The sequence below is a fragment of the Gallinula chloropus genome (genome assembly GCF_964237585.1).
Source record: "Gallinula chloropus genome assembly, chromosome: 17".
NCBI lineage: Eukaryota > Metazoa > Chordata > Aves > Gruiformes > Rallidae > Gallinula > Gallinula chloropus.
In genome coordinates this window covers 5,595,347-5,613,628 of record NC_140102.1, presented here as the reverse complement: position 1 = coordinate 5,613,628, position 18,282 = coordinate 5,595,347, and the positions used below count along the sequence as shown (strand labels likewise).

General features: G+C 51.4%; 1 protein-coding gene across 1 annotated transcript; it reads right to left on the bottom strand.

Annotated features, from left to right (window-relative positions):
• Positions 1-1,030: 1,030 nt before the first annotated feature.
• On the bottom strand, positions 1,031-18,282 carry CFAP251 (cilia and flagella associated protein 251; the record flags this gene model as incomplete). Its single annotated transcript, XM_084272047.1, has 20 exons — positions 1,031-1,222; positions 2,162-2,263; positions 3,484-3,712; positions 6,366-6,509; positions 6,927-7,017; positions 9,104-9,267; positions 9,484-9,598; positions 10,097-10,281; positions 10,605-10,778; positions 11,519-11,667; positions 11,760-12,007; positions 13,753-13,947; positions 14,524-14,741; positions 15,055-15,099; positions 15,308-15,385; positions 15,855-15,935; positions 16,355-16,463; positions 16,924-17,033; positions 17,468-17,608; positions 17,785-18,282. The coding sequence occupies 20 exons, from the start codon at positions 18,280-18,282 to the stop codon at positions 1,107-1,109; spliced, it is 3,192 nt and encodes a 1,063-aa protein (XP_084128173.1). The 3' UTR covers positions 1,031-1,106.

Sequence of the window (18,282 nt, the reverse complement as noted above, 5' to 3'; positions counted from 1 at the left end):
CTGATAACACCCCTAACACGCAGGTTTTCCCACTGATCTATTTTTAAGTCCAGCGGTTACAAGTTTTCTCAGCCGCCAAAAACAACCCCAAGTAATTGCCGTGGAAGCGGCAGAAAATCTCGGACACGGAGTCACGGGGAGCGCGCGGGCAGCCAGTGTCCCCCGGGCGAAGTGATGCTCTGCAGGGAACTCCAGCCGTCACGTACCCTCCTGCACTTCCCTCTGTGGGGCTGCTGGACGCCTTCATTAACTTGCAGCCGGTGCACGCCGCGCTGTTTGCGCTAATTGTACAATCACAGATACTTCCCGCGTACATAACAGCCACGTCTGTTTAAAAAACATTGCCGCTGAAAGGAATGCTTCTTAAGGGCCTACATTATTATTCAAATTGATGCTGAGGATGATGTAAAGAAGGAAGCGGCGTTCAACAGCACTTCACTGATCTTTCTACAGCAACTTATATCAGCCTCATTACGCTGTTTATACACACACAGTAAGATGCTGTCCCATTGGTATTAACGCTGCTAATTGGAACCGCTACTTCCAGAAAGAAGAAAAAGTTAGTTTTAGAGGCCAAAATGGAGCCCTGGTGCTAATGTGTAGTGCAGCATTCCTTTCTTGACTGAGGTCCGTTGGATTTATAATTACAAATCTGTTCTATCCTATCCAAGCGTTTTGTACACTACGTTTATCAATGCACTTAATCAATATGGTACTTCTACATTGCTCTTTTGCTGTCAGGTTTCACAAATAAATACTGTCTTAACCTAATGAAAATAGACTGTGCCTGGCATAAACCCACCTGAAATGAATTCTAGGAAGGTTCCAGCCAAGGGTAGGGGTGACCAAGGCAAGAAGACAGCACAGCAACCGCTACTTTACTCTTTACAGCTGCTCTAGTGTTTCCCTCCGGCGGTTTGAGCCCATGGGTTTGTGGCATGTGCTAAGCTGGGGCCTTATGCTAGAGATTAATAAGAAACTATGAGATCTTCACTTTTTAATAAACACGAAATACAATTTGTGAAGGTACTGGAGGAGACTGGAAAGTAGGAATGAGTAGAAACCATCGTGGCAGCCAGGCTTCCGTGTCCTCGTAGACCAAAGGGTCATTTTTTCTGTTCTTTTTTTTCTGGTTCAGTGATATGCAAGCCAAGAATGTCAGCAGCGAATATCTCTGCTGTGATTTCCTCTGGAATTTCTTCTTCAGTCAAAGCTGCTGCACCTGGAGAGCACAAAACACTCAACAGCAATGCAAAAATGGGCTTTCCACATCAGTTGAATTTATTTCTAAGCAGCATCAAGTGGACAGAATGCTTTTAAAGATGTAGAAAGTAAAATTACTGGCTTATGAGCTTAATACTTTATGCATTCATAGCAGAGATCGAATCTACCAAATCCATGAGGGTGCTGGTCTCACCTCGCAGTTGGTCCCTGCCTCAAAAGGGTCAACTTTTACCCTTTTGATGTGACTTTTGGATCCCAAGGAAGCTGGGACTTTTGATATGACTTTTGGCTTTCAAATCCCTGGGTTCCTTGGGATCCACTTTGTAGTATCAGGCAGTTCCCTTCGGGAGCTGCATCTTCACCGCGTTGTCAACGTCCCTGACCAGATGCTGTTCTGCACTGGTGCGGACTGGGATGTGAATTGTACAATAGTGTGGCACTAACCAGGAGTTCCACTTACAACAGGCAATGCCACTTTGGCTGAAATCAACACTATAATTTGCTGCTCTAGACTGGTGTAGACTGGGACATGAATTATAGACAAATGTGGTAGTTATCAACAGCTCGGTTACAATGGGCATTGTCGCCGGGATGAAATCAGCACTATAATTTGCATATCACAGGATTCCTCTTTGCCCGTGGATTTTGGCACATAAACCTTCCGCTGTGTGTTTCAGTTCCAAGCCAGCAGATAAACAGCGCCGGAATCTTGTCAGGTCCCAGTTATATTCCGTCGTCCATTTATTTTTAGACACACCCATGCAATTGCTGTGTGGATCAAGGACAATCTATAGCTCCATGACTATTTTTGCAGTCCCGCCTGAGCATTTTTGACAGCTCTTGGCCTAACAGGGTAATGGGTTTGCAATTTAAATGATGCTGTTTGGGAACTGAAGCGATCCCCGCTCCTGTGCTGTGTGGCATGCTAATCCCATACCTGAGGGATCGTTGGTGTCCGGTTCAGATCCTCCTCTCCCAGGACGCTTGCCCAGCAGGCTGGTCAGACACTGCGCCAGCTCATCTTCTGTCATATGTTCTCCTGTGCAGGGTGATGCAAAACCAGCCTCTTGGGTTATGGTGTCACCAGCACAAAAACCCAGGAGCAACCCAAACAAGAACAGTGTACACACAAACCAGGACGGTTTGGAAGAGGATTTGGCCTCTCCAGGACAAGTAACACACACGTTGCCAATTGAAAAATGTGATCCCAAGGAAAATTGATCCCGAGGAAAATTGCTCCTGTGCATTGCATTTTGGGCAAAAATATTTGAGAAAGAGAGAAGTTCTGATGTAGGTGACTCTTTAAGCTAACATGCACTTGCAGGGACTTGAGCTGTTGTATCCATTGAGGTATTCCTAGCAGGGGGCAGATTACGGTCTGTGTAGCCCTGTGCCCATCACTGTAGCCGTTTCCTCACAGAGAAGGAAGAGAGGTCTCGATCCAGTATCCTGGAATAACCTGGACAAAGCACTTGTTCCCACTTAGTGGTTGGCTCATGCCCTGAAGCACAAGGTTATAGATCTCTTATGAAACTGTTTTATCTAATGTATCTATTTGCAGACATTCACGCCATCCGTGTGAATAACTAACCTTTCTCACTCTGGTTGAATCCTGGTTTTTCAAGGATCCTTGCAGCAAGGAGTTTTACCAGGTGGTGTGCTGACAAAAAGAGCCTCTCCTTTTACCTGTTTTAATGCTTAACTGCACTAAATGCTCGCTGCTTTTACCACAGGAGCAAGGCAATGGGAGTTGGTTATTTACCTCTCCATGGCATTGGCCATAAGAGTATTTATACGTGTGCCTTTACCTAGTTCCCTCTGATTTAGCTGAGCTAAACAATCCCATCTTTTCAGTCTTTCACCCACAGATTCAGTCCAAGACCGAGCAATTTCATCCCTCCTTTCTCATTCCCCCTCTATTTTCAGTTCTATACTACCTTTCTGGATACTAACGTGACTGGACAAGAGAACAGTGATTCAGGTAAGGGTAAGAAGGATACAATTTGCCAAGCTCCAGACTCATGACTTGACAGACAAGATACCCCAGGCCAGCAGAGATTCCCAGAGCAGTAAAAGAAGTGCAGCTTAGACAATAGATATGATTATTCAACTTAAAAGCCTTAAGACAGGTGGCTCCCCACGCCTGCCCCGGTTACCAAGCTATAGTTCCAGATTAATTTTTTGCTGCAGTGAATACGTTCTGAAATTGAAGGCAGAGCTAGCAAGCATAAAGCTAATATTAGAAAAGGAATAACTCACCTCTGCACTGAAGCAGCAACAGTAAGTCTCCTCTGTCAATAACTTTGTCTCCGTTCTCATTATCATAACCAAGAACCTGAAACGCTCGCTGTATTTGTTGCATTGACAAGCCAAACGCAGGGCAGTGATTTATATAAAGTTTGATAAAATCCCCTAAATTGATTTTTGTCACTTGTTCCCCAGTATCCACATACTTGCTGAATTTTACTTCATTTATCATTTCTTCAATCTGAAAATCAAGGCAAGACAGGTTGTTACACGTTTCTTTTTGAAGAGCATCAAGCCAGTTTCTGACCTCATGAATGCCAATGGACCATAATCATGCACGTGCCAGAACCACAGATGTCACGACCATGTCCCAATAACAAGCCAGCCCTCAGCAGCTGGGGATGCACATGGCTAATGGTTACACACTTCTTGTTGTGACAATGTTAAGTAAAGATGGGGCTAGCAGACATGTAGTCACATTGGATTTCCTCTGTTTGCTCGTATGATAGGCACTCAGTGACTTTACAGCTGTTGCCGGCACCTTTACCACAGCTGCACCTCTGACTCTGGGGACAGCGGGCAGGCGAACCACAAACCAGTAAATACACCACCCTGCCATAAAAGTACACTGGTGAAAAAGTCCTGACGTAACACAGTATGTACACACCCTGGCAGGCAGCAGCAATATTCCCTCCTGCACCGACCCGATGTGCTTCCAGTGCAGTTCTGGCACTGAGGTTTGCCTGGCAGGACTGGTACCCCCGGATCACTCTTCTCTCAGGCACATGGTTTAGCACCGGCTGTGCTGGATATAAGTGGTGTTCCCCGAAATCTGGTGCTGTGAGTCAGCCCACTAGGCAGCTATGCCAGCTGTGCCCGAAAGGCAGGATCATGCTCCATGCCTACACTGTACTTGTGGTCCATGAGGCAGCTCCCTTACAGATACACGGGCAGTGGAGAAATGCTGGGAGTATTCCCCGTGCCAACAAGTACCAAGCATGCTGCTCTCCAGGAAGGGAAGCTGATGCAAGATCTCTCTGGGGAGGACTTTGTATTCAGCCTTGGGCCTTTGTCCTTGTGTCACAAGTTTTTCCACTGAATGAAGCCTGGGGAAGAGGGAAAGCTCAGCCTTGTCTTTTTCCCCTTAGCAAATGTCATGCCAAGCAAGAGCTGTCATTTTCACTCTGGGATTAGGTTTTGTATCAGTCCCACTGATATCAAACACCAGTTCCCAAAAGCTTTGCTACTCAGCCCAAGCTGCCTTCTCCCCCTCCTGCTTTTCCTTCACTAAAACACCCTGGAGACACATGAACTTTCTCTCTGGATTGTAATACTGTCCTGCCTGCTTTGAGACTCAAATTGTAGGTCTCCTGGCTTCACAACAGCTTAACACCTCTGTCTCCATGCCCGAAATGCTGTTTCCATTTTGATTTGGGGTGGGGGAGGGTAACAGTTCTTCTTCCAGAGACATTCCCCAGGGGACTATGTTCTCTCTGTCCCCAAGAGGCGAAAACGTAATGAGCCAAGGAAAAGCCCAAACAAAGTATGAGGGGATAACACCACAGCTCGACACAAGGGCAAAGCAGTCCCAGCTCAGATGAACATTTGCTGGCTGTGGGGGCTCCAGAACAAGCCTGTGAGGTGGTGGCTGTGGCAGAGGTCCTGCCTCCCATCTGTTGGCTCTCCTGGCAGAGAGTATGCCGGGGCAGATGGGGTGGCACTGACTCAACAGCACCATCTCAGCAGCCTGTGGGGTTCCTGTACAACGGCAGAGATAAATGCAGCCTCCCCCGCAGAAAGATGAAGGGAGCACAGCGACGTACTGCTTCCCTTGGGAGAACTCCTCCTGCGCTGATGGGCTGTAGCTGGTACAAAGAGGTCGTTATTTAAATCTCTCTGCATCAGATTCAGTTTGAGGTTGGTTTGGTTTGTTGGGGTTTTTTTTTTTTTACATGCTTTAATTACCCTCTTGCCAGGTTACAACATTACAAATGAGGTTTGTATACAATACAAACTGCTTTGTAGAACCAGCCACAAAAGGGGAAGAAGCAGCACCCTTATTAAATCACTTGTCTTTGTCTGCTGGAAAATTTGAAGCTAAAAAAGCTCTTGAGAAACGTTTGATGGGAAGCTCCACTGCTGCAACCTGAAAGGCAAGCTCAGAGAGAGCCTCTGCTGAGTTTATCAGTTATGAAAGAGCTTCAAGTTCTGTGGGAATAAGAGCTGCTGTCTCCACCTAAAATTGTTCTTTCATCAGTCCCAGGCAGAACAAGGAATAGAGGCACTGTCAGTGTCTGAAGGAACTGGACATTCCCACCCACACGGGTGACACTCTGGTTGAGTGTCTGTCTGACCTGGAGAGACTCAGCCCATGAGCCACCTAACCCCATGCTGCATGTAAAGCAGCTCAGCCACTCGTAACAGTCACAGGAGCCCAGAGAACGTCGCTACCTCCACACAAGGTACTGCAATTCACTGGCAGTGAGTGGACAGTGTAAAGTTGGATGATGCTGCCCTCTGAGACAAAGGAAGAGTCATTCCTCAACTTTCTCAGGTCACCTTCTGAAGAAACCCACCTCAGACTCCAAAAGACTCAAAGGTCACCCTTTGCTGAACATGTCTGAACCATCAGGCTCCAGGTTTGCCCAGCCTGCCCCTGTGGTTGCGCAACTCTTGAGGGAGGAATCATTGCTTTCTGGGGGATTTGCTGCCAGACTCTACTATACAGACGGCTACTGTATTGCTATGGACCAGGTTAAATACATCAGAAGCCAGAAACTACTCTCTGAAGGCATCCAGCATGACAACAGGCAGAATCCATCCCTTGGGACACTCAATAAACATATTCAGCCTTGCTCTTTTTTAACAACGACAACGAAAAACAACTGACCGACCTTTTCCTCTGATGGATAAAATCCCATCGCTCTCATTACAGAAGGAATTTCCTCCAAGGGAATATGCGTTGACACCTGTCTGGTCTCCAGTGTATCAATACCATGGCTGCGCAGCTGCACGTAGTAAAAATAGTCTTCTAGTTCCTGTGAGGGATTCAAACGAAACGCTGTAAAGTTCAGTTTCCAACAGGCAGGGAAGATAAGGCTTCTTTTAAGATTTACTAGCAGGCCTATCAGTGAGATTGCTGTTACAGGCCAGCTGGGCAAGAAAAATAAAGAATCACAGAATTGTGTGGGTTGGAAGGGACCTCAAGAGCTCATCGGGTCCAACCCCCCCCTGCCAAAGCAGGGTCCCTGGGACAGGTCACACAGGTCGGTGTCCAGACAGGTCTTGAGTATCTCCAGAGAAGGAGACTCCACAACCCCTCTGGGCAGCCTGTCCCAGGGCTCCATCACCCTCACAATGAAGAAGTTCTTCCGCAAGAAACGTCAGCCTTGTATAAATGAATCTTAAACTCCAGCCAGATGTTGCCAGACAGCGTTGACAGTGAGCATAATTACCCTGAAGAATTCTCCCTCTCTGCCACCGTCCAGTAAGTTGTAGAATGGGACCAAGTCCTCCCCGCCCAGGGAAGCGGCGGCATCCAAGGCACTGGCAGAGGCAGAGAAAAGAAGGTACAAGAAGGGTTCACATGAGGAGAGATTTCACGTTTCCCTTCCTAGTCATTCTTCACAGGCACTTTCAATAAATAAATAAAAATCCCCGGGCTTCAGAATTCAGGAAGGAAAAGCATTGCCTTGAACCATGCGCTGGTTTATCATCAGCCTGCACCTCCAGAGCATATTTCATACCCAGGTTTTACATACAATAGCACAGTGTGGGAATTAATTATTACTGAATGGTCCTCTTGTTTAGAGGAATGAGCACAGGGCTGGGAGCCAGGAGCTTTTCCATGGACTTGAGTTTGGTGTCTGGCATTTAGCTTTTCTGCTTCCTTATAGAGACATTGAGGGAGATGAATTAGCTAGATCAGCATTTTGAACATGCAGAGAAAGCTGGGGCTTGGTGTTTGCAATAAACCACACAAACCTAAGCTCCCTGTTCCTTGATCTAACACATTCTTCCCCAATAACTCAGCACAATCCATTACAACCCTTCCTCTGCTCTAACGGGTGACTGGGCCGCAGGTGCAGCCTACATTAAACAGAAAGCATCCAAGTGGCACCTCTTTGTTTCAATTTCATAGGCCGTTGGAGCCAAAAGAATCCGTTCAGCTTGTGCAGAGGAAAAAGGAAGCCAAGCCTGGTAGTGCAATCACGGCGTAACGTTGCCACATCACACCCCATGCCTGGCAGCAAGGCAGCAGCTTCCACACACACCTCTGTGGCTTTGCTTCCACTGGGGTTTTTCGTTGATTTGGGGTTTTTTTTGTTGGTTTTGGGGTTTTTGATGGGTTGGGGGGGTTCTAAGTGTCATGCTTTTTTTTTTTTTTTCATAATTAAGTTATTTGGGTATTAAACACAGTGGAGATGCACAAGATGCCAGGAGCAGCAATAAAATGATAATTAGCTCATCAAGAGCTTTGCTCCGAAAACAAATTACATAGAAATTCAATGCTGCCTGGACCCTGGCCAACCATTATAAAGAAGAATCATTTATATTCTATTGCCTTCCTTAAAACGTTGCTTATTCTGACCCCCGACTGCTTAAGCCACACAAAGTGGAAAAGAAAATAAATAAAGCCCATTGCTTTCCCATCCAGGTTTCCTTCGTTCTGGCACACGAAGGTGAGTTGGCTCAGAACCCTTTGGGCTTTGCACCGAGCAAGCAGTACCAGCAAGAAATGCTTTATGTAGGACCCACACATGACTTAACCACGAAGCCTTTGTCCTAGAAGGCGGGTGGTGACCATGTTTCATGGGTTCTGTGCGCTCTGAAGGGCAAAGGTAGCCTTCTGATGGACAAATGTGTTTACAGGGTGTCCCCAGCCACGCTCATGAGAGGAGATCCCTCAGCCCTTGCACGCACATTGCAACGAGCAGCTTGACGTGCAAAGGAACCGAAAGATGCGTCCTGCCCTCCCTGCGCTGGCTGCCTGCACGCGTCTGCAGCGCTGCCCGAGAGAGCTGGCAGAGGGGAACCGCACGCTTCCAGAGCACAGCACAAGAAACCTGGCAGGGTTTATCGCTGACACGCCAGGACAGAGCCTGGAAATCCCTGTTTGCAAAAGCAGCCTTCAACTCCTCCAGCGACCCCGTTTACTGCAGTCCATTTACTCGTGTAAGCAAAGCTTTATAGGATTAAGGTGGCTTGTCCTAAATCCAGTCTTCAAATGCAGGGGGGATTTCCTAGCAAATGCTGGCCTATCCCACTTGGACAGCAGACACTTTTGTATCAGCAGTCATCCTGTATGCTCCCCCCTGACCCCGCAGCCAGTCTGCCAATCCCCTGCCTTACCCCAACGATCCCCATCACACACACCAGGCCCTCATAAGTACCAGAAAAACTCCCCACTTAACTTCTTACTGTCTGGGTACCGATTCCCAGGCTGGAGTAGCATATCAATGCTATGGCCACCATCTACAAGTCCTGCTGGCTTAACTCCTACTATGGAGTATGTGTCCACACCAGGTGGAGGGGAGCACGTAAACCCGTTCTCAGTGTAAGCACTGGGGAATGTGTGTTTGAGCTGTGGAAAGCCCTAACAGGACTCCTTTCTCCTTCCTGCAGTACTCACTTCAGGTTGACCTCCCATTTCATAACAGTGCAGTCGTTCCGCCCTGCTGTAAAGATGTAGCGGCCGTCATAGGAGCTAGCGAGGTCAGAGACACCACCCGGGTGGCAAACGAAAGCTGAGGACTTGTGGGGGTTGCCATCAACAGGTAAAATCTGCAAGCCCACCTGTAAGGAAAGAGGGAGCCTGGGAAGGGTTGGGGGTCCCACGGGAGGGCTGCACACCAGGGCAGCGCTGCATCCTCCTGCCCGAAGCTCGCTCAGCTCTCGGGCAGGGCCAGCCTACACGCAGCTTGGTCTGCAGTGAAATTCCCCCAGGCAGGGACCACCACCACCTCTACAAGTGGGGGCTCTTGTACTGATGGGGCAGATGGAGCTCCGTACCTTGTCCTTTGTAACGTACACCAGGTAGTGTTTCTGGGGGTCCGTAGTGTTTGTGGTTGGGAGGATTTGTATCTTTTCCAATGGGGAGCCATCGGTTGGACCCAAAAGGGTCTTTCTGAAACACAAACAACATTTGTGTCTGTCCAAGGGCTCACAGGACATTTTCCCTGTCTGAATGGCTGCTGTGCAGAAGGACAGGTAGATACGGAGAGTCTGATGGGTGCAAAGGCTTTGTACTGCTGGCTGACAGGGCAGGATAGGACAGAGTCCCTGGCTAGGAGGGACCCTGCTGCAGCTAAGAGAGGAATTTAGCGCTCAGGGATCATTTGGTCCTTGTTCTTTGCTCCTGTGGGCTTCTGTTTCTTTACTTGATCTCCAACTGCTGCATCTCTAGTCCGACCTGCCGGGCAGATCAAAATCCACCTGCAGCCACAGCCTTGATAGATGTTAGGGAACAGCAGAGTGGACAGAAGAATGGAGCAAGCTGAGGACCCTAGTGTCATCCCAAGGTCTGCATCAGATGGGCAAACACACGCTCATGGGTGGGCATTAAGCAGAGAACACAGTCAGGATGGGGCTCCCAAGCAGTGCTAGATCTGAATGTCTCCTCTACCTGCACATTTTGGTCGTTGTGTTGTAGAGCTTCATTTTGTAGCAGTTGTTGGCAGTGAGGATAAAGGACTCGGTGCTGAGCTGTGGGTACCAGGCCAAGCACAGGGGCACAGCATCCTGCTCTATCCGGTTCCTATGCAAGACCACCAAGTGATCCTTGCTGCTGCTGATCAGGTCATATTCAACCTGGAGGGAAGACAAGGAAACACAGAAGCTCCTCTGTGGTCTCCACACTGGACCTTGTGGACTAACCAAATCTAGCATCTCTTGCAGCAGCCAAGGTGAGTAGCACACAGCACTGGAGCCTCAGCCCTGAACCCTGGGCAGATCTGCCCTAAGAGAAACAGGCTGAGAAACAACCCCCTGCGATGGACCTGGTGGGGTTAACAGCTGCAGAACTGAAGACTGTGTCTTCTTTGATGCTCCTGTCCAGCCCAGCCCACATCCCCCCCCACACACACCTTAAACCACAAAGCTCTGCTGCCCTTTAGACTTTCACACTGACTTACCAGCTGCCGGTCCTCCCCAAGGCTCAGGAGCCTGGGCTCGTTGCTGTCTAACTGGACTCCAAAGAGGATGCTCCGGATGGGTTTGTAGTGGGAGTGCAGCCCTGCTAGGTGTTCCCAGGATCTGCTCCCATTTTGCAGGACTCTCTTGTAAACAGTCACTGAGTATTTCTCATCCTGGAAGGAGAGCACAAAGGTTGACGAGTCACAATTCCCCCCCCACACACACACATCCCCTGGCTGGCAGCGGGCAGATCTGCGTGGCCCCTCTGGGCTCAGCTCAACACGTTCAGTTTCTAGAGTCACAGCCAGGATAAAGCACCGTCCCAGATGCATTTGGGCAGCTGCTCCCCTGGGTCACCGCAGCATCCTCAGCCTGCCCAGAGCATCCTACCAGGTGGGAGGACATTCTCTGCTGTGCTCTCACAGCAGAGGAGCAGTAAATTGAGTTCAGAAATCACAAGGAAGATGCTTCTCACTGTTGGCATCCACACATGAAGGGGAAGGCTTTTTCTTTGTAGGGATCAACACCAGTTGCTACAACCTCTGTGCCAAAGTGCTTCAACACTTTTGCACCACAAAGTGGGAGCAACTCCCATCGTGGTGCACCAGCCTGGGGGAGGTCCCCGTTCCAGCCCTTTCCACAGCTGGAGGCAGAGCTAAGGCTTCTCATTGAAGTTAGGGATGGGATGCTGCCAGCAGCAGGTCTGCAGAGCAGCTGTGACTGGTGACATTTTACAGAGTGACTCTTCAAGTCAGGAAAAACATTTTAGAGTCACGAAGCCCCCGGGGAGGGACAGTCCTCAGCACTGCTCACCCTGCCGTGCCTCATGGGAGGGCTGTCAATTCCCTGTCCCACTGAAAGCTGCACCGTGAGCAGCACACGTAAATCACTGAGGGGAGAACAAGCAGCTTACAGCAGTGGCGAGGTACTTCGAGTCATGAGAGAAGCCAATATGAGTCACGGGACCATGCGAGAACTTGAACTCTTCGCAGCTGGACTGAAGGGAAATGGCATCGAGGATGTAAACGCTTCCATCAGTAAAGCCAGCAGCCAGAAAATAACCTGGAAAGCACGCCAGAAAACTCTCACGACACAGTCACTCCTCCCAGGAAGCCCAGCACTTGGCATGTGGGGAGGTCATGAGACCAGGATACCTTCGGGGTCGTAGGACAAGCACCGGATGCCGGCCTGGGTGAATATCCTGCTGACGAGGTACTGGGTCTGTTGGTAGTCCCAGAGTTTCAGCAGCCCACAGTGACTCCCCACGGCCACGAGCGCCTGCCGGGGGTGACAGGCGATGGCACTCACAGTTTGCTTCGCCTCTTCCATGACTTTTTCAAAGTTTGTCCTGTCTGTTGCAACATGGAGCACGGTTGCATCAGAGGTTGAAAGGATAAAGTTCCTGTTTAGTGTGAGAGAAAGAGAATCGGATGAATCAGACTAGCTGGCTCATGTCCCTCCAAGCAGTATTACACATCAGGCTCTTTTTGGCAATTTAGCTGGTCCATCACTTAAATTTTGTGATATGCACTATACAAACACTTCTTGACCTGGAAGGCAGGTGGCACTTTGTATTCATGACCTGGTAAGTCTCCACGGGAAGACACCAGAGCCAGTTCCATTTTCTACTTGGGTAGGCAAGCCAGAAGATGAATGACATCTGGGTAGCTTTTGCCGTTTGCAAGTCACTGGTGTGCGAGATGGACAAATGAGCAATTGAGGATACTCTGAATAGTCCTTTCACATGTCTCCACACCGCCATTGTCAGCGGCTCCAACTGCCATGACCGCACTGCCATGGACAAGGTCAGAGGACAGTTTCAGTCCTGCACCACAGACAGAGCAGCTGCCTGTCTGTCCGCTCAGCCGTGCCAACCGGAACGCAGCAAAGAGGGTCCCACCACGTAACTGGGGATGTGTACAGCAGACATCTGAGTAATTATGCACATTACAGAATAAATATGTATAGTCGCCAGCCTGCCCGAGGACTCTGAGCCTGGACTGGGAGGAGAGGGTCAAGAGAACCGCACGGACACCCAAGAGCTGCACAGACTGATGCACATGGCTGCACCATGCCAAAAACTGCGGCCTCTTGTGAGCCAGCCCATGGCAGACATCAGGTTACATGCATCCGCCTGGGTGCTGAAGGATGGTGCAGGTCTCACATCCTCAGTCAAGAGGACAGTGATGCCTTAGCTGGGCTTTTCAGCCCTACATGATGCCAAAGCCCTTTCCTTTGATTTTCTGCCTACCCAGAGCCACTAACAGCAGGAGCTGCAGCAGTGAGGAGGGACAAGACCAGAGAGACCAACAGGGAAAAACCAAACTGTTCCCAGGCTGGAGAGGAGCTTGTCCCCCACAGCTCCTTGGAAAACATGTGCAGCTAAGGGCAGACGTTGCCAGGAGAGCCTTAACAGGAGCGGCAGACATATGGTTTGCAGGCTGGATTGAGCTACATCTGGCCTGCAGACTCCCTCTAAATCCTCAGGCCCAGCTACGTCACACAGAGGAGCAGAGAGGGGGCCAGTCGCCAGGCTGGGGCCATCCCAGGCTCCAGAGTTGATGTGGTACAACCTGGTGCCAGTGCCATCGTTGCTGGGGCAGCCTGCGCTGCCCTGATTAGCTTGCCTAGCCATGATAAAAAACTAACTGGAAATAGCCACCCAAGGGAGGGGTTTGAGGGGATTAAGGGGCCCAGCGGGAGCTGGAGGCTTGGCATTAGCACTGCCTGGCATGCCGGGTATGTGACAGAGGCCCTGCATGCCCCAGGACCAGCTGATCATCTCTGTGCTTACGTTAACGCTTCTCTCGCCTACACATGACATCAAGTTCAGAATTTGGGATGTGCTGGAGCCTGTCTGGGTTTTGGCGGGTGCTGGGAGATGCTGGGGACTGTGCAGGCAGAGGGGGGCTGCACAGGAGACAGCCCCTCCTTCTCCCTGCTGTGCAGGTGGGACAAGTACTCAAAATTAGTTTGTGGAAAAGGGGGAACAAGGGACACATTCCCTCCCTGTCCTGCCCAGCAGCCTGTATACAGGGTTGAATCCTGCCCCAGCCAAGGCAGAAACCCACGGGGTGGCTCTCAGCTCATTGACTCCCCAACCCTCAATGCTGCAGGAGAAGACCTGGGGGTGTGAAGGGTGCTCACCTGGGAAGGAAGGGCTGGCTGCTGGCTGCGCAGGAGGTGGAGCAGGTTGGGGATGTGCCAGGAGGATCAGGAGGGGGTTTGGAAAAGGAGATGGACTGAATGGGACCCACTTTGCTGTGGCTGTAGCAGGTGAGAAAACGCAGCTCTCCATCGTAGAATTTAACCTGACCTTTTGCATCGCCGGTTACTATGCAGCTGCAAGGAAGGGACAGGTTTTAACCAGCCCACCCCTTGAGAACTCCCAAACATTTCTTAGGAGCATCCTTGGGCAAAAGACCACCTCTTCCCCTTCTCTCTGCACAAGGAGCAGAGCCCCGTACGGCTGTACAGAGACGCAGCGGGGATGTCCCCAGGCTCTGCTGTGACCCTGCGTGTCCCCAGGGCTGCCAAGGCGTCTGGTGGCTGTCTGCTCCCTCTGCCGGCAATGTCCCGGAGCCCGAGCACGACTCAGCCACTGTCCTCTGTGACAGTGACCAGCTCCGTGTCTGAGCTACCCCAGCAAAGCTGGAATCACTTTTCCAACAGTTTTCAACTCCTTTCCATCCACCACCACCTCCCCAGCCGAACCCATTGCTGGAAAAAGCCGGAGCAACAGCTCCTGAGTCAGCAGCACTTTCCAGCATGAATTTCCCTGGTCCTCATGCACTGCCAAGTTCACATCCATGGTCCTGGAATGCTTGGTCATAGTTCATCAACATCAGCTCTGCCAAACCCGTGGCCAAGATGCCTGAGGGTTGTACCCACAGCTACAGAAACCTGCCCTCCCATTACCTCTCAAACACCGTGAGCACGGTCAGGCTGTCCTTCTGCATAGGCACCAGTTTAGTGGCTTTGGTGCTGGGCAGCTTGGCCCACTGATCCTTGGAGGGGGTGTGGAGACCAACCACGTCCCACACCACCAGCTTCCCAGCCGAGGTGCCCGTCAGAGCTCGCGAGTCGTTAAAATGAAAAACCGACTGGCTGAAGTGTCCCACCACGCTGTGGAAGGTCTGTGGAGAGAGCAGCGAGGCTGTGTGGTCACCCTGGGTGCTGGCCCTTCCCTCCTCAGAGGTGTTCCTGCTTGGTCCCTCCAGGTGACAGCCCCACCCCACATCCCATGGCAGGACCAGAGGCAAGAGTCCCAGGAGATGACTCAGTGGGGCATCTCTTGACCTCGGCTCAGGCAATCCTGGCTCATCCCTTCAGGAGACCAAGGATGGCGATGTGGCCACTGGTTTTGCTTAAGGGGATGGGAAGGGACAGTGCTGCTGCCAGGAGGAAAACTAAGAGGGTGACACACTGCAGTGCCCCCCTAGGGCTCACCTGGTGGCTCAGGAGCGGGGCACTGTACTGCAGACCGGCGTCGCCCTGGGGAAACGGAGAACGTGTCCAAGGACAAGCACTTCATAACTGCTCCAAGAGCTTCCAGAGAGCACAACACACCCTCCACCTGCTCCTCTCCCAAAAGCTGCTGACCAGTATGCTGCTTTACTAGCATGTGCCCCCCACCACCACCTCCCAACCCTCTGGAAGCACATCTGGCACCAGAAATACAGCTTCCCGTGTCCCTACTTACCCACAGGTAAAATATCACCTGGGTTCTGCTGTTGCTGACCAACTCATGGGGATTTTGGGGGTTAAAAATGACATAATCCTGAAATGAGACAGCGATAATCTCATTAATGCCAAGCCAAGCAATGCTGTCTGGCTATTCCTTCATACAAGGCATCAGCTTTTATCCAAAACCCGCTTCACCCCCTGTGCTGAACTGAAAACTGGAGCCCGATTCCCCACGAGACACCAGAGCTGTGCCCTGTCCCCCGTGAGCAGGGACAAAACAATGGCTCTTCCTGCCATGAGCCCCAGGTGATGCCAGGGCTGTGGTGGAGGACATCCCTCTGGGGTGTCCTCTGTGGCCCGTGGCTGTCAGGGAAGAGTGGTGATAACAGCCCCGTGATGCTCTGCAGGGATGGGGTGGGATCCTGCCTCGGCCTCCAGCCAGCATCTACCAGCAGCCCTGTGCTGGATGTGGGGGTGGAGGTGTAGGAGGGTACAAGCAAGGATGGGACTGCCCAGTCCAGCCCAGTCATGCTCCTCTGCATCCCCTGGCCATGGTCACTCACCTGATACCCAAACTCTGGCCTCAGCTCCACGCTGCACACAGGTTTCTCTGTGGGCAAAGTCCACTTCCAAATGCAAACTCTCTGGAGAAGGGAAAACCAAGGGACATTTGTGGCTTTCTGGGAGTGTGGGGGGGAAAGAAGTGAACCCCATTCCCTCCAGCTGCAGGGGATGGTGGGGCACAAAAGACAGCAGCAAGCAGCATAAACCCGACATGGCCCAGCAGCAGAGAGCTTCATTTCAGGAACTAATGCTAGGAATTGCTCCAATGGAAGAAGGTTTTATCCCAAGATCCATTCTCAACTCCACAGCAGTCACCTCAGTGAACTCCATCTCTGTCTTCCAATGGCTCAGCAAAACCAAGCTGATGCTCTACAAACCCGTCCCACCTCTCTTTGGCTCTCCCCAGCCAACTGCTCCCCCCCCCCCCCCCCCCTTTGGCTGCACTGGGAAAAACTTCCAGGGATCTATCCTGCTAATCTATGGAAGAGCCAGTGTTTACCTGCACTGTACCAGCACTAATGGTTGCCAGATACTTCGCATCCTGGGAAAGAGCAATAGCGCTGACCCCATCCTCCGGGTGACTCTCGAAGATGGTGTGCACTGGGACCCTGTGGGGCAAAGTCCTTGTGGGTGCTCGTGGCAGCACAGGGAGGGTCGTGCTTGGCTCAATCTGTGGCACGGCACAGCCCAGTCTGCACAGTGGGGAGGGAATCTGCAGACACTGGTGCTGCTGTGGGACCAGCCAGCACTGTGGCTGGTGCTCAACGCCCTCTCCATGCCTTCCTACCAAGTACATGGCTCAGGGGAACAACTCACTGATGATCTTCTAAGAAACAACTACAGCTTGGGGATGTGATTGTACTTAATATGGTGGGGAGCTTGGCCCAATCTCAGTGTCCTGTGGGTGACACAAAGATGATGAGGCTCTCAGTTTGGCTTTGGATCCTTTGTTACTTTACCCTGTCCACATGTTTCTCCCAGCTGATGCTCAGCTGAGGCTGGAGCCAGTCTGAAATGATTTCCTGGACTTGTAGGAGGTTTCCAAAGAGGAGGGCCCCAGGAGCATACCTGGAGAAGGAGTCCCACACAATGATCAGAGCATCTGGCCCTCGGTCAGCGGTTGCAACCCAGCGCCTGTCTTCACTCACAGACAGGCAAGAAATGTCATTCGTGTGGCCCTGGGGAAAGAGAAGCAGCAAAATGCCACAGAGGCTCCAGCCCCAATGATCATCTAAAGCATCCATCAAATTGCTCCACTCACAATCACCTCTTGTTGCCTCTCCCAAAGGCCCTTGCTCTCATCCTTCCAGCCCAACTTTGGCATCCCATTTTTCCCAGGAGCCCCTCACCCTGTCCTCGTGCCTTGTGCTGGCTGTGGAGAGGAGGGGGCCCATGGTGCACGTGCTGCTCACTGTCAGCACCACAGCCCAACACCAAGTGCCTTCCACCAGCACGTGTTGGGAACTGCGGTGAGCAGAACACCACGCTCATTAATGGGCTGCTCCTCAGTTCAGTTAGGGGTGATGCCCAAGCACCAGGAGGGGATGGAGGGAGAGAGTTCGGGAGAAGGGGAGGAGAAGAAGGAAGGAGACGCACGAGCTGTGTGCCAGACCTGCAGGTGGAACTGCCTGTTCCCCAGGACATCATGGATCACCACCGTGTGGGAGGAGACATACAGGAGCACCCGGTCCTCCCCGTCCATCAAGCTGTGCACAGGCAGACTGCTGTTGTAGCCCAACACCCAGGACAGGCTCTGTGGGAAGAGGCAGCTCCTGGCTCTTAGTGGACAAGACAAATAAATATATAAAAACCCCACCAAAACCAAGCCCCAAACCCATGAAAGGCCTCTGGGATGATGGGAGTAAGCTGGGCAGGAGAGTAGCCTGCTCTGTGGACCATCAGGGTGGCACTGTGCCTGCTGGTACTCACAAGGGGATGAAGGCTGGACCGCTCATCCTTCTGGAGGAGCATCCTTGGTGTAGCCGCCCACACCAAGCTGGCAGATCCACCACGCTGGCTGTCCCCACTGCTCCTCTGCTCTGTTTCCTGCTCCCCATGGATGGGGCCTGAGTAAGGGCTAGAAATCCCCACCTTGGGCTCAGCCAGTGACAGAAGCAGTCCAGGGGGTGCAAGACCCTTAGCATGTGATAGCCCAGTCGTGTCTTCTCCTAGGGTGGTCTTCTGCCTCCCATCCCAGGTGCTGGGCAGGTTGCCTGAGGTTCCCATCCCTGAATGGGACCACAGGGTACCCAATAGTGCATCTGCTCCAGCATCCTCTGGTGCTCCTTCCTTCTCCTTGGCAGTATCCTCTGGTAGTGCTTCCATCTCCTTGGTGGCAGCAAAGGAGTCCTGGGAAAGGAAGAGCGGTTTTGATGCACTCTGGCTCTTGGGCTGGTCCACAGCTGATGGGGATGCACCCCAGGACAT